This window comes from Orbicella faveolata, unplaced genomic scaffold, assembly GCF_042242905.1.
Source record: "Orbicella faveolata isolate gen_17 unplaced genomic scaffold, um_ofav_v1 contig_34, whole genome shotgun sequence".
Lineage (NCBI taxonomy): Eukaryota > Metazoa > Cnidaria > Anthozoa > Scleractinia > Merulinidae > Orbicella > Orbicella faveolata.
Window position 1 is genome coordinate 34,043,735 of NW_028301563.1, and position 15,055 is coordinate 34,058,789.

The 15,055-nt window shown below is 37.3% G+C and overlaps 1 protein-coding gene across 2 annotated transcripts in view; it reads right to left on the reverse strand.

Annotated features, from left to right (window-relative positions):
- LOC110049147 (protein scribble homolog) overlaps window positions 1-15,055 on the reverse strand; it is a 41,971-nt gene that overhangs the window by 15,271 nt on the left and 11,645 nt on the right. For both annotated transcript variants that reach the window (XM_089271802.1, XM_089271801.1), the window contains exons 15-30: window positions 11,426-11,568; window positions 10,730-10,861; window positions 10,169-10,345; window positions 9,300-9,521; window positions 8,389-8,422; window positions 5,541-5,668; window positions 4,981-5,070; window positions 4,325-4,405; window positions 3,614-3,865; window positions 3,321-3,413; window positions 2,925-3,020; window positions 2,556-2,636; window positions 1,978-2,151; window positions 1,759-1,842; window positions 1,053-1,163; window positions 877-936 (exon numbers count right to left, since the gene is read on the reverse strand). In XM_089271802.1, the coding sequence (XP_089127928.1) occupies window positions 877-936; window positions 1,053-1,163; window positions 1,759-1,842; window positions 1,978-2,151; window positions 2,556-2,636; window positions 2,925-3,020; window positions 3,321-3,413; window positions 3,614-3,865; window positions 4,325-4,405; window positions 4,981-5,070; window positions 5,541-5,668; window positions 8,389-8,422; window positions 9,300-9,521; window positions 10,169-10,345; window positions 10,730-10,861; window positions 11,426-11,568 (1,958 nt within the window). The remainder of the gene's footprint in view (window positions 1-876; window positions 937-1,052; window positions 1,164-1,758; window positions 1,843-1,977; window positions 2,152-2,555; window positions 2,637-2,924; window positions 3,021-3,320; window positions 3,414-3,613; window positions 3,866-4,324; window positions 4,406-4,980; window positions 5,071-5,540; window positions 5,669-8,388; window positions 8,423-9,299; window positions 9,522-10,168; window positions 10,346-10,729; window positions 10,862-11,425; window positions 11,569-15,055) is intronic.

Below are 15,055 nucleotides of genomic sequence, written 5' to 3' on the forward strand. Positions count from 1 at the left end.
CCAAGCACGGAACGGTTTATTAGGGTTTCGCTCAAATTAAATAAGAATTTCTTTGATTTTTCCGCCGACGCCAACGAAATTATACAACAACCAACGTTACGTAATTGAAAAGAAAGGGTACGTTGATTAAAATCCTATTACAAAGATATTTTCATGGCTCGATATTAAAACAAGGCATTACCGCTGATGTCATATCCCTAGAATTTAACAAGATTTTTTCGACAAAATCTCGATCCTCGCACGCTAACATCGAAGTTGAACCTTCTCTCGCAATTTCAAGCGAGTTGATGCGAGTTTTTGCTCGCATGACAAGCTGATGGTGAAAACTCTCGCGTATTCAACTCTTTTAAATGAGCTCATGGTAAATTATGGATAAGAGTTAAAGATACCTTTTGCCCAAACTGTCCCTGACCTCTTAACGAATCTTAACAATTGGCAAGGGCTTTTACTCAATCCAAGCAAATATTTTCCGTTTCCGAACAAAGGAAAACAAACTTGTAATCCTGAGACGGTATACTTTTCCTAGAACAGATAGCCTCTTCAACTAATAAATCATTTACCCCTCAAAAAAACAATTTACATAACAATAAACAAACAAATCTACATCCGGTTTCTTGTTAAATTCAAAACAACGAGGTAGACAATTTGTGATCAGTAAGAGCTCTTAATGACGTCTAATTTCCGTTTTGCTAAGAGTGTGTCGGCGCTTCCACAAAAAGGCGGGAAATTTAGCGACCAGCGTCGCTCGCGCTCCAGTTCCTGATTGGCTCACTACAGAGAGTGGCTCCGCACGCTTGTTGCACCCATAACGTCATCTCGCACCTAAAAAAATTAACTGCTTGCCTTCTCATTTTTTTCAATAATAAAAATTCTTACCATTAACATTCTATCTCCGACTCTAAGATGTGTCGTAGCTGCAACTCCGTTTGAAACAATCTAAAAAAAGAGTAATAAGGAAACAAGATTACCTACCAAAAAACCCACCTCGCACAAACAAGGCAAACTTCACGAGAAGCAGTAAACACATGTTCCAAAGTGGTTCAAAACCATACCTTAGAGATAAATATTCCAGGTTCGTCCATTCCAAACGGATGGCTCGCATGATCAGAGCCTCCAACAATGCTGAATCCTAAGGGGTTGTTGCCTTTCTTTAAAATGATTTCCTGATTAAAAAAAAAATCAAAAAACAGCAACAAATATCAAATCGTTAATTCTCCCTACTGATTTCCATCATTCCTTCTGTGTTTGTTCTGAGAACTCGATTGTGCATCAAAACGAACTACCCATACTCTAGAATGAATTTATTATCTCTTCTTGTCCGTTTGACAACAGGAAAGGGCGTCTCTCATTAGTCAGAAATGTAGCAGCTGTCGTAAGATTGTAATTGTTTTGCTTGTTATTGTTTTAGGGCTAGGATAATTGTTTCTGTTATTTGTTCTATTTTCCTCTCAAAGGTTACCATGAGACCTTACGGAAGCTGCTATCCATCCCTAATTGGTTAGACCGCACTGAGACGGACAAGACTTAAAATGTCGAGGGCTAACACGAGCCGTTCAAGAATTTGTCGAGCTTGCACTAACTAATTAGAAAAAGATGTTGCCATCGGCACAGCTAAACAATTACAATTTGGCTGACGGAATTTCAGGTGCTTTTCCTTGGTTTGACGTTGTTGCTACAAGTTATGATTGGCTGATTGCATTTGTCAAAGATGATTCGTTGAGAAATCTACTTGTGTATAACAACTTATTTAATACCAACCTCAATATCAAGGTCTGCAGCTCCATTCTTGTCGGCATGATTAACTTCTGTCGACTTCTCCGGTGTTACATGGTTCATTTCAGGCTAGAAAGGAATGGATACGTCGAAACAGTTAGCTTTCAACTCTCTGCGTGACGCTTGGGTGTGGCAGACCTGCGTGCGTGGAAACGCGAGGCGCGCGCGCGCGTGTGTGCGACAGCATTATGGCTTGCAGCATACCTTTGGTGCCAGTCTCTTGTTAACTAACGACTGATCCTGCAGTTTTGAGAGCGGTAACATTCTCTTGTTAATAACCCGTTCACGAACAACCACAAGGGTGACGTAAGAGAGCCCGCCGGTTAACATGGCAACAGCGTCCTCGTGCCGCGCGATTTTCATATCTTTACCGTTGATCTGCAAAACAAAACAAACAGAAAAGAAAATTAGAACGAAATACCTCGACAAAACGTCAATCTAACCACTACCAGACTCCAAGAACGGCAGTCGTTGGCAAGCGCGGGAAACTTTACGCGACTAGCCATGGCATAACATCTGATTGGCTGTACTGACAGCAACTTAATTGCTGGCAGCCTGCGGCAATCGCGGGAAAATTCACGTGACTAGTCACGGAATAACATCTGATTGGCTAAATAAAAAGAAACTTAATTCTTATTGGCGAAAGCAACTTCTGCGCGTTTTATCGAGCCAACCGTACACTACAGGACATTGTTCGAGGTTTGTATCTAAGAGAAATAGCAATTGATTTTTCAAAACCTTGAAAACTAACTTATGAACTGAGTGCTAACAGCAGTGCTTACCGAAAGTACTTTATCTCCAACTTGAAGCCTCCCATCTCGCTCCGCCGTTCCACCCTCGGCAATCTTAGAGATGAAAACTCCCTATAAAGCGATCAACAAATGATTAACAAGACAAGCACCATTTAAACCTGACACAAACATCGACAATTTGAAATTGCCCAACTTCATAAGATTCACAGAGACTTCATTGTTCAAGAGAATCGCAAAATTCGAATTAATTCTTGGAAATCTTTCAAAAATTCTCATTACCGCAAGAGATTCCGCTCTTATCGCAAAAGAAACAATGTCTCTCGAGTCACTTTACATCAGGCACGTAATATTTCCCATGGCTTATTTCAAGGCTGAAGTACAGTTAAAAATCATATATACCGAGTCGCCATCTTTATATGGAGTCGATCCACGACCCCCAGCAATGCTAAACCCCAGGCCCTTTTCACCTCCTCGCTTTAACGTGATCGTCTCTTTCTGCAAAACAAAGATTTGAAAAGATATTCAAGATGGCGGCCAATAGTAGGCTGTCAAGTTTCCACGGGCCGTTTCCGAGTTACCTGGTGCCTCTGTTTCAAAACGAGCCTTCCTGCAAAACCTTTCATATGAAAATGAGTTTGATTTGCATGAAAATGAACCTCTGGGCGGAACAGATTTTCATATGAATGGTTTCACATGAAGACTCTTTTGACACAGAGGCAAGAGCTATCTCAGAAATGGAGTACCGTTCAGAAAGTGGTTAAGCCGTCCAAGTTATTTTTAATGAGTAATGCGTACCTCTGTTTTGGTTTGAATGTCTTCCATTTCCGGTTCCGGTGCGAATCGCACGCCGACCTTTTTGGTCTCTTCCTTTGGAGGTTCTTCAGCAACCTGCCAAAAATACCATTCCCAGAGATTGACCGACACACAGTTTCTCCTTACCATATCAGTATACTTTCAAACAGACAGGTGATGGGAATCAAGACAATAGTCAATTTGGAGATCCTGAACTAATTTAACCCCAAGATCTCATAATTTACCTTCAAATAAATTATAGAAACAGCAGGGAGAATTAAAATTTTGATCCTCACCTTGGGTGGTTCAATTTCTGGCTCCTTGTGAACCTCATTCACTTCCTGCTTCGTAAAAGCTTCCTCTAAAGCTTGATCAATCTCATCAGCATCATCTGTTATCATCAGGTTTTCCCTGGATGACTTCACAACCGTTCTCTTTTCCAGATCTTCTCTTTCTCTAACAACAACTAAATGAATGTCGTTTCCGGCGTTTTTCAAAACACGCACAGCCTCGTGATGAGTAGCGCTTGAAATATCAACGCCATTTACCTACAAATAAATACAAATAAATACAAATAAATAAAATCTTGCTGTGAATAATCACACATTTGTCAAGCTATAAGGCGATCTTTCATGGTGAAATCTTTAGCTCTTTGGGTAAAATATTGAAGATGTTGGCTTTCAAACCCAGCAAAATCTGGGGTGGCAAAAGCGCTAACGAGCCCATATATTCTTTGTAAGAATTTGAGTTTTGAAACCCTCGTCGCACAAAAAGTGATTAATACATCGGGCGCAACTTCCTTAGCGTTCTGAAGACGAGGGCGAAAATTGTGGGAAAACTGGGCGAGAGCAAACAACCGACGTAGTCCGGGATAGTGGGGCTAAGTCAATTTTTTTTTGTTCTCGCCCCAATTTTCGCGCGTTCAAAATGCGAAAAAAGCTCTTCCTTCGTAAGGCCGGAGACAAAATTTACTTGCTACGCAGGCTAGCAATGAGTAGAAAGTTCACCTTCATGATCTTGTCACCCGTTTTGAGAATCCCATCCTGGCCTGCAGGACCATTTTCTGAAATCTTCGAAATAAAAATTCCCTGCAAGAGACAACAGGAAAACACTGCACTCCAAACTGTTACTCGCGTCTCCCCTACAATTCTTTCCTATTCTCGTCACTTCCTTGCCCCGGGGAAGGGGGACTCCTATATGAAAAGGCCGGGTAAGCTCGTAGGAAAATTGAATTAAACCCCTAAAGGAGACCAATCTGGATGTGGCTGCAGCTTTATTTGACCCCTATAAGATACCACTTAAAACGGAACAGGTTCCATTAGCAGCCGCTGTTCAGGGAAGGAGCCAGCGCTAGTTGACCGGACTCGAGAGACTGGCGGAAATCGAGCCTTAAAATCGAAATAAGAGCATTTTTTCCATTATTATTTTCTCGAGTGCATTCCAAAAGATAATTTGACCACTAAAAATGGTAGGGTTTCGTTATGAACACCGTAAGTGAGACCAGAATCCTTGATTTACACCCCTAAGCGAGACGACGAGCAGTACGGCAGTTCACCCGGGCTTCCTTGGCTGCTATCGTACAGAGTAGACGATCTATTAAGATTACCATTTTCCTTCTCAAAGAGGTCAGGAATTAATAGTCTAACATGATTATTCCACCAACCTCATCATTTCCGATGTAGGGAGTTGAACCTTTCCCACCGGCAATGTTGATTCCAAGGCCTTTGTTATTCCGATGAATCGTGTACTCAATCTGCAAGAAAATCGCTAACATTCAAGAAACTTATACGCCAATTGAGAACTTCCCGAGTTTCATGTTCTTCATCCAAGTTGAGTTTGTTTGTGTCAGTACTAACTAACCACCCAACTGAAGCGTACTGACAGGCTTCAAGGAGCTCAGACACGGTATTTTGAATTATTTTGGCCACAAACAAAATTACCTTTAATTTGAATGAAAGCTGAAAATAATAGTTTACTGAGATAGAAAAACACTTGCGAAATACTACTAAACCATAAAGAAACAAGGATGGTTAAGGATGGAGAAGATTAACACGGATTATAAACGAAGAACTTGAAAAATTAAGTTAAACTTTTCAACATGCGCAAACCGTGACCAAGCTCCATTAAGGTGAACCCCACGCAGCCCCACCTACCCATCCCTTAGGAAGCACTTCTAGTTCAAAACGTCCCTTCCCTACTCTAGTCAGTCCAAATTTTCCTCACCTCTTCCACAACTTTCGTGACTGTCACAAGCTCTTGTTCTTCATTCTCTGTGTCGGCTTTCTCCTCCTCGCTAGCACGGCGTCCAAACCCGTTAGGAGGCGTCGGCTTTCTCTTCAAGGCTGGACCCTCTACAAGGATACAAAAATAGACTTATTGACAAAGCAAGACGAGAAAAGCACAAAGACAATAGGCCACTTCCGAGTTGCCCTGTCTCGGTTTCAGAACGAGTCTTCATGGGAAACTATTCATAAGAAAATGTGTTTAGCCTAGAGGTTTATTTTCATGCAAATAAATGTCATTTTCAAATGAAAAGTTTTGCGCTAGGACTCGTTTTGGAACAGTGGCTTAACGTCACTCGGAAATGACCTATTTAGACAATACGCGAGTCAGCATTAAAAATGCTACTCCGTGCAGATTTCACCAAAATGGCTAAGTTTTTCTAATTGATTTGATTTCAATAATCGAAATTAAAATCTCATTGAGGCTAAATCAATACAAGTTAAAATAAGACTTTCAAATTCAACCCCAAGAAAGAGTCAAACCATAGTTTGTAAGATATTAGAATAAAAAGTTCTGTTTTAATAATTAAATATCCTGCTTATATTTATTGACTCAGATAAAAGGAAAACATACAGGTACCAGAGCTGGAATAATGCAAATATATTGACAGTTATGCTTATTTTATGGCAGTATTTTTAGCAACTTGAGCATTATTGAAAACTCCTTTGTCGCAAATGTAGGAATGACTATTTCACAGAAGAATTTCTTCAGTTTTACTTTCCAAACCACGCAAAATGAAGACAAAAAGAGCAAACATATTAAAATCACTCATTCAAACTAGTTGCTAAAGATGCAGTTTGGCAGTGTTAACAACGCAAATCGTAAAAATATTAGTTTCTAATTTCTTTTGACAGATTCAAATTCAAAAGTCTAGAATGATTTTGCACAGAAAAAAACAAGTTTAAACATGGAATAGACACTGCTATCCTGTTTAAAAGAAATTTAAATTGACCAGTTATAAACTGAAGTCACATCAGCCAAGCTAAATGTCCTCAATGCAATATCATAATGGCAAATGAATTAACAGTTATGAGGTAAAAAAATTTTTTTTCCTAACCTGACCAAAGTACAGTGAATGGGCCATATTTTCCCAATACAGATACAACCATTGTACTTTTGAACGCAAAGAAGATTCTTCAAATTTCCGGCACAACGAAGAACGCTTTTAAAGCATACACACACAGGTGTACTGAATGTTCCAAATGCAAAGTAGGCTTCATTTCCTCAAAACAAAGCATGTGGCAAAAATGTGATGAATTATTCAGAACAACTCCACATTGAAAACAAAAATCACTAATGACACACAAATATTGAATTCACATGAGTTGCCATGTTAATGAAAGAGCTATATCTGTTTTAAAAATGATCTGAATTGGAAACTGTATGTGGGGCCATTAGTGAACATTTAAATTTTGACATTTTCAAGAAATTTTTTACAACGACAATGTTAAAATTAAAAATTACTTGAAATGCTCAAATAAGATTTAATTGTAAGGGAATATTTACACAGAACTGCTTCCATTTGTGGATTATGAGAAGTTCAGATTTAAAGTAGTACTATTCAATAATGGAGTTCACCTAATTTGAAACGGGAAAGCCACATATATGCTGAAATAATTTTACTTAATTGAGGTTTTGAATCTGCAAATTAAGCTCAAGTTACAGTTTGAATGCTTAGTGTGTTAAAGCAATAATAATTTTTATTATGCGGAATAATTTCCAAGTCCAAGTTGATTTCCAGCACAAACATATACTACAGCCCTCAAAACAAGAATTTCTGGTCATCTCGAGATTTAACACAGCTTGCTGCCCTCTACACACTTTCTTATGCACGTTCTGAGAATTTGATATTTCATCAAAACTATTTTCAAATTGATGGCGTTTTTATTTAACATTTGCAACCCATTATTCAAGTGTTTCAATGCCGGGCTTTCTGTATAGAATCATAACCCCCAAAAAATGTCAGTATGTAGGCTTGCAAAATAATGCCTTTTAGTCCATTTTTCATCAAAAATAAATCTCATTGTTTTCTCTGTTGATGTAGTTTTAAATCTCTTTTCTCATATCAACCTCAAGATTCTCCTTACTGTTTTCATATTCCTTCTATATTCCCCTTGGGAGAATTTGGCTTTAGGTAAAAACATTCTAAGTTAAGATGATCATGTGCCACAGAGCTGGTTTACACCAGTAACTGAGCTGATCTGAGGTCCCATAAGCAGGGTAATGTATGTGCCTGAACTGATTTTTGATGTTTTCAAATAAAAAATATCTGAAAGTCTGCACTTTGTTGTTTGAACTTCAACAGAGTCCTTTCGTCTGTTGTTATTTTACTGGCCCCTTTGTCGCTGTTGCAATACTGTGTTACTAGTTGAAATATACCTTAACAAGGCCTCTGACATCAGAAGTGTGGCTACAAGTGCAATAGGCTGCCTAAGCACCATTTAATCCTTGTTGTGATTACAAGCGGATGATTATACATGTACTTCCAAATCTAAATTTCACTCATCGCTAGAGCAAATGTTAATCAGACAACCCTTAATTTCACAACCTTCTTCTTTCAGTGTGTTGCAAAAACATATGGCATTAAAATACTGTGAGATGTTAACACTGCTAAAAATATAAGACCGCTTTCATTGACATATCCTTAAAGCTGCTATTAAAAAATGCTGCCTTGAAACAAACTATCTGCATCTGTCAGTTTGTATCAAAACAACTATTTCTGTGAAAGTGCACATCCACATTAACATATTTTATAAAAAAAAGTTACTGTTTTTTTCTCTGCCCATACCTTCCATTTCTCCATCAAGGCGGCCATCTTCATTCTAGAAATAAAACAAACAATACATTTTAAAGTTGTACCATACACACACACACAAACACGTTTTAAGGAAATGAGCCCAAATGGAATATCAAGTCAGACAGAAAAATAATAAATAAACAATATTATTAATTATAAAATAACTCAGATAATGCACACACTCTCATTAAATGAGAGTTCATAAACATGGTTGTGTCAATGTTTTAGATTTATGCATATTCTCGAGAAAAATTTTGTAAAAGCAATTATAGTCAAGAGCAATTTTTCCCTGTTTACATAACCTCATCTAAACACTTGGTGGTTTAGAAATTCTCGAAAGTTATGCAAACTTTGAATGCATGTTGGCTTTGCATAACTGTCTTGAATTATCCGAACCTCCCAAGTTTTTAGAAGAGGTTATGTGAACATGGAAAAAGTACTGTTAATTATTACTTAATCATGATTCTGAGGCATGGCAACACATGTAGGCTGCAACTCCTAACATTACATATCCAAAACATTCCACCTCTATGCCTCCACTGTTTTTGACACAAAACCACACAGCACCAAGATTGTCTCTTTAAGAAAATGTGTAGCTCCAGAAAATATCCATAACTCCCCTATGGAAGGGATTTTTTAAAAGATGCCCCCTTCCACCACCCCCCCCCCCCCCAACCCCTCTGGAAATTCCAATTCAGCTTCATACATTTCTTTAGCTTTTTTGGTCTTACCGAACCGTCCCCCCACCTTCAGAAAATTCTGATCCCTTCTGTGGGGGGAGTATGGATATTTTCTAGCACTGCACAATGCTTGAGAATACATACAATAGACATTTCACAGTCACAACAAACATCATAATCGTGAACAGGTAAAGATATAGAAAACAGTCAAACAGTTCTTACAGCTTCATTATTCTGCCCATCGTCACCATCACGATTCCCAGCCTTGGCAAGAATTTCCATGACTTTGTCCTGATTGTTGGACTGAAGATCAATTCTCTTGCCTTTCAAATAATGAGGAGTATCTCGTCGCCGCAGCTTATCATGTCTTTCCGTCTCAGGATGGTCTTCTCCTTCAAATCGGATTTTCTGCTCCCTGTCGCCGTCATCCTCAGAGCCTGATGCCTGAAATAAGACAAAATTAATTAACATAATCAAAATCTAATTTATCCTTACCATGTCGATATATTGTGAAGCAAACAAGTGATGAGAATAAAGAAAACATCAACTAGGTAGACTGTCTTGATGTACAGTGGAACTCTGCATTACGGTCACCTCATAACAGTCACCTCATTATTTCAGCCACCTTTTTTTGTCCTGGCAAAATGCCCAAACATTTACTTATAAGAAAACCCTATTAAAGCAGCCACCCCATTAACATGGCAAACAGCCACATTCTGAAATCCCAACCTGTGTAATCCTTCATAATTTTACCCCGTTTATATGGCCACTCGAACCAGTTATGTTCATCTTTCCATCACTAATATTGTATGTACTGATTGAAGATTCAATTTTCTTTAATTCATATCTGCATTCTCGATGTTTACTGAATAACAGTACTTTAGAAGTAAGAACAGTAGAAGAACAGTAGTTTAGAACAGTCATGAACTTTGACTCTACCCTGTTAATACTGTCAAATTTCCATCACCTGTTGATGACCGTATTAATGGGGTTCCACTATAACTACATGTACACCAAATTCTCAAATCTACTATTAAAAGAAATGTATGGCAAAAAGCAAAGAGAATTGATATTTTGATGTTGGGACCCACCTCTTCCACAGCTTCTTTATTGTTTTCTTGGGACATTTCTACTGCAAACCCCACTCCTCCCTTTTTTTCACTGACTGTTTCAGGAACTGTCTCCTGTTTCTTTTCTGCAACCTTGCCCTTGTCTTCAAAACTTGTTCTTCTTGGGCGAAATTCTGAATCGGATCCACTTTCCTCATCCTTACGTTTCAAAGAAAAAAAAGGAAAAGCCCGTTGATTAGGAAATTTCGGATATCCATACATGCAATCAAAATTAGTTTAAAAAAATGTTCAAATTTTGTTTATAGTGATCAATCCGCTTAACTACACCTAGCTAGTTCACAGGTATGCCACTTAAATATCTCAACTAAACGTAATAGGCTTAAAAATCCCAACTGGCGGGAGGCAGACCAGTTGGCTATTTACAAGAATTACCCAGGAGATGAACTAGGGTCCACTGAGAAACAACTCCAGTTTAGTGGTCAGAGCGGGTCTTGAACCCATGACCTCCGGAGTTCAAGTCCGTGCCCTAACCACTCAACCATGGTGCCTCCTAGCTTACTAAAACGGAAAAAAAAAGCATACCGTGAAGGACTTTCGTGATTTGATAATTACGCCATCTAAGTGCTCAGAGCCTTTGATCTTGTGCATTGTTATCTTTGGGTGACGAGCTTTTAGATCCCTAGGATGTGGTGTGTCATGTCGGATAAACTGAGTCTGCAAAAATCAAAGACAAAAACCATGCTGTTAGCCATAATTAAACAAGATTATAAAACTATACAAAGCTTTTAAAAATAACATGTCTTACAGGAGTAATGAAGAAATCCATGCAAATTAGAAGAAGTCCTCAAAAGAGGAGGAACTACAAGAAGCAAGAGGGTCTCTTTTTTTCTATATATTTTTTGTTCCAGTAATCGCCTTGATCCTTGCATGGCTAACCCCGTGAGTGGGCAAGATGAACCGAATCCTGCACTGTGATTGGCTACATGTACCTGAGCAGGCAAGTTAGCACTATCTTGCCTGCTCAAAATTATCCGCTGTGTCCCGCAAGAAAATAGTGTTCTTTTTCCATATAATAAATCCTTTATTGACCAAGTTTGTTCAGTCAAGATGGCTGGATATTAGCCTCGCTCTTTTTTTGCGTGTTTATGGACCTCGACAGTTCTAGGTCCATAAACATGCACAAAAAATACCTCAAGGCCAACTCAACCTCACTCTAGGTCAATGACCCACATGTAATATTAAGTAACAAATTTATTGACACAAAATAATTTCACTTACTTCTTTATCACTATCTCTATCAGAATCGTCAGCAAACTGTACAGCTGGCACACTTCCACTGCGTGGCCGTGCAACTTCCTCTGTATCATCCATTGCAAGATTGTCAACAGCAAATCCATGTGTTAAATCATTCGTAAGCATCTCTGAAAAAATGAAGAAGAATTTTAATAAGACACGTGACGATGCTAAAGGTGGGTTTTCCCTTTCCAGTGACATACCAAAATGAAATTTCTCCCAAGCCAAACCTGGGAGGGAAAGGTTACTCACAAAGGCTTTAGGTTAACGTGTTGGACTAGATGCGAGTTGCACCATGCTACAAAAACTTTTTTTTTTGAAAAAAAGTCAAAAAAGCAACCACATAATATATAAAAAACTGATTAGTAACAAGAGTTTAACCCCAGAGTCAAGTCAAAAGAAGTGGCTAGAGGATTGTGGCCTACCAATAAATGACAACATAAATTGGACTGCTACCTATCTTTTAGCAAAAAAATGCACAAAGAACACTAATCTGATAGAGTTTCAGTTTAAATTCTTACATAGACATGTACCAACCAATAACTTCTCATTTAGAATACGTCTACAGGGCAATGAAAAGTGCAGTTTTTGTCACACCTCCTCTGAGTCAATAATTCATCTTTTTTGGTCATGCAGCCAAACATCTCACTTTTGGAATACACTTACTGAATGGCTGAAAAATGTAAATTTACTTCCTAGAGATTATGCTTTGACAAATATTACTGTTTTGGGTCTGAGGCCAGATATCTCTCAATTTGCGCTTCTTATCAATTACTACTTTCTCTTAGCACAATATCACATATGGTTCACTAAAACAATAGATGATCATCCAAATCTTACGCATTTCATATTTACACTAAAATCACAATATGAAAATAGAAACAAAAAGTGGAGACACAAAGAAATGGAAACCTCTTACAGGATATATGAGGATTTAATTATTATTTTAGATTATATTTTCTATACCTATCGCTATCTATCTCCTACCCATTAGTCTATTTCTAATCTCCTGTCAGATGCATAACTCATTTTACCTTTAATGTACCACATGCCTTTGGTCTGTTTTTTTATGTTTCTATAGTACAACCTCAAGCTGTAATGATAACTATCTATTTTTCTCCTTTTTTTCTTCACCCCTTGTCATCACTGTATTTGTTAGAAGTGTAAGTCATGTAACTGTATTTGTTGGTAGTGTAAGTCGTTTAGAGATTGTCATTTAAATAGTGTATAGAGCTAGTGTTGTAAGTAAGAATTGTTTTCCCTTGTCTTATTGCAAATCAAAAAAAAAAAAAACGCTACAAAAACTGTTTAGACCAGTACAGGGGTTTCATTAAGGGCCGCACAACAGGCAAGTTGACCGGCTGTGACGATGATTTTGCCTGCTTGGTTTGACCATCTAGAGGAACATTTTATTTATAAATAAAGAAATTTAGCTCAAAAAGTTTTGCACGCCTGTGAGAACCAGTTACCCTCCTGATGATCACGTTAACAAAAGGATAAACTGCCAGGTCCAAAAAAGGCAGGCTTTTTCTTTTTACTAATTTTAGAAATACTGAACAAAGATGTTTCAACAGCTTAAGAAATTAGGAGTACTGTTAGTAAGACCCTCTGGATGAAGTGTGAGTCAATTACATGCTGTCTATGACATTTTGTCAAGTTGCAGGTCTTAACAATTTGACTGCACCAATACTTGCATTTGTACTTTTTCTTTATTGCAACATTTTCACAGTTGTAACTGTCTACTCACAGTTTTTGAGTGTCATGGTTTCTCAAACATATCTTTTGCAAACTTATATGTGACATTGCTTTGGGCCCTTTGCAGCTAGAGTCACATGACCAATTTTTCCTTAAAAAAGAGCTTTATTATGGGCTGTAACTTAAAGAATGCCAGAAATGGAAAGAGCATATCAAAAATTCCAAAATGGGCAAGTTTGAGGCCCCTGGCATTAAAAGGTAAGTTTATAAGACAGTTTGAATTTTCGGAAAATTTAGAGGATTTGTATGGAAAATGTTGTTGAAGAGCAAGGCCTTCTCCAGAACTCTTTCCATACAAATCTTCATTCTTATTTTGTAAAAAAACTCCAGACCATCATAAAATCTCACTCTTTTATGATGGGGGTCTCAAACTTGGCCATTTCGATATTTTTGACAATGCTTTTTCCATTTCTGGCATTCATTATGCCCATAATTTTAAGAAAAGTAGGTCATGCGATGGCTTAGCTGCAAAGGGCCTATTGTAAGTTCTTTGCATTATTTATAATGGGTATAGATCCTTCGATTTTGTACATTAAAGCAAACTCTCATGAAATGCCTGCTATGTCCAAAGTAACCACACCTGATAAAGATGAGGATTTAATTTCTAAAATCATCATTAACTGAATATCAGTTGAAATAAAAACTTGCAAACACATTAACAGCAGAAATACTATTAAACATTCAAATACTTCCTTTCTTTTTGTTATTTAAAAACAAAAATAATTTTCAACTGAACAGTGCCTAAATTTGAATTTTATTCTGAATCAGTATTCTCGATAGATGTCAACAAAATTTCAATTTAGGAGACAAAAAAGCTAAATTTGAGTTTTGATCATGTATAAATTACAAAATGTAATGATTCTGATAAAGGTAAACTTAATATTTAGAACTTGTGTGAATACGCAATAAGAAATAACCAAAATACTGACTTGACACAAAAATACAAATTATCTGGCTCAGCCACTGAATTAAATAAAATACCACCAAAAATAATTTACCTTTTCTAACACCATATGTCCCATTTTGGCATCCCATGTTAAAACTGCAGCCATTTACCAACTCAAAAAATAACTACTGATATTGCGAGATATGGGCAAGGATATTGTTGATTGAACAAATGCAAATACATGATCCTTTCTCCAGACATAGTGTAGAGTGGTAGATAGTTATTGAATAGCAAAAACATAACACAAGACTGGCTGAGGTACACTGATGTATGCCCTGGTATTATTATTCAAATTTCCGTAATAAAAATGTACACATTACAGACCAACACCTGTTTCAGATTACACAATGTAGATGTATTGAAAAACAGCATGTTTTTCCTTCAAATCCCAGTATTCTGTCATTGCGGTGAGTGTTTGACGAAACTAAAATGGTTAGGAACTGTGTAGTTAAGTCCATCCCAGTAAATATTATCCAGATAGATAAAAATTTTGTGTCATATTAATGCTTCATGTACAAACGAAAAATTAAAACAAGTGGAAACTTTAACTGTCTTTTAAGTGTCTGAGGAAAGATTTAAATGCAAATAAGTGCACTATAATAATATAGTGCCCGACCTGTCAAATCATGAATAATAAACACAATTTGGGAAAACACTTTTTTTTCTTAAATTTCATTTCACCAAATTAGCACTAAAAGTAAATGCAATTAAGAACAGAAATGCAGATTGATAATTCTAGTCCTTACTGGTTGGCTAACAATTGAATAATGGCATTAAAAAGAAATAATTTAACTTCTAACAAAGACAAGCTCTAACAACATCCCTGTGCAAAAAGGAACAACATAACATCTTAAGAAATGAAATGATTGATTGTTCTCTTATTTCTCATCACAATACCAATACATTCTTAATCT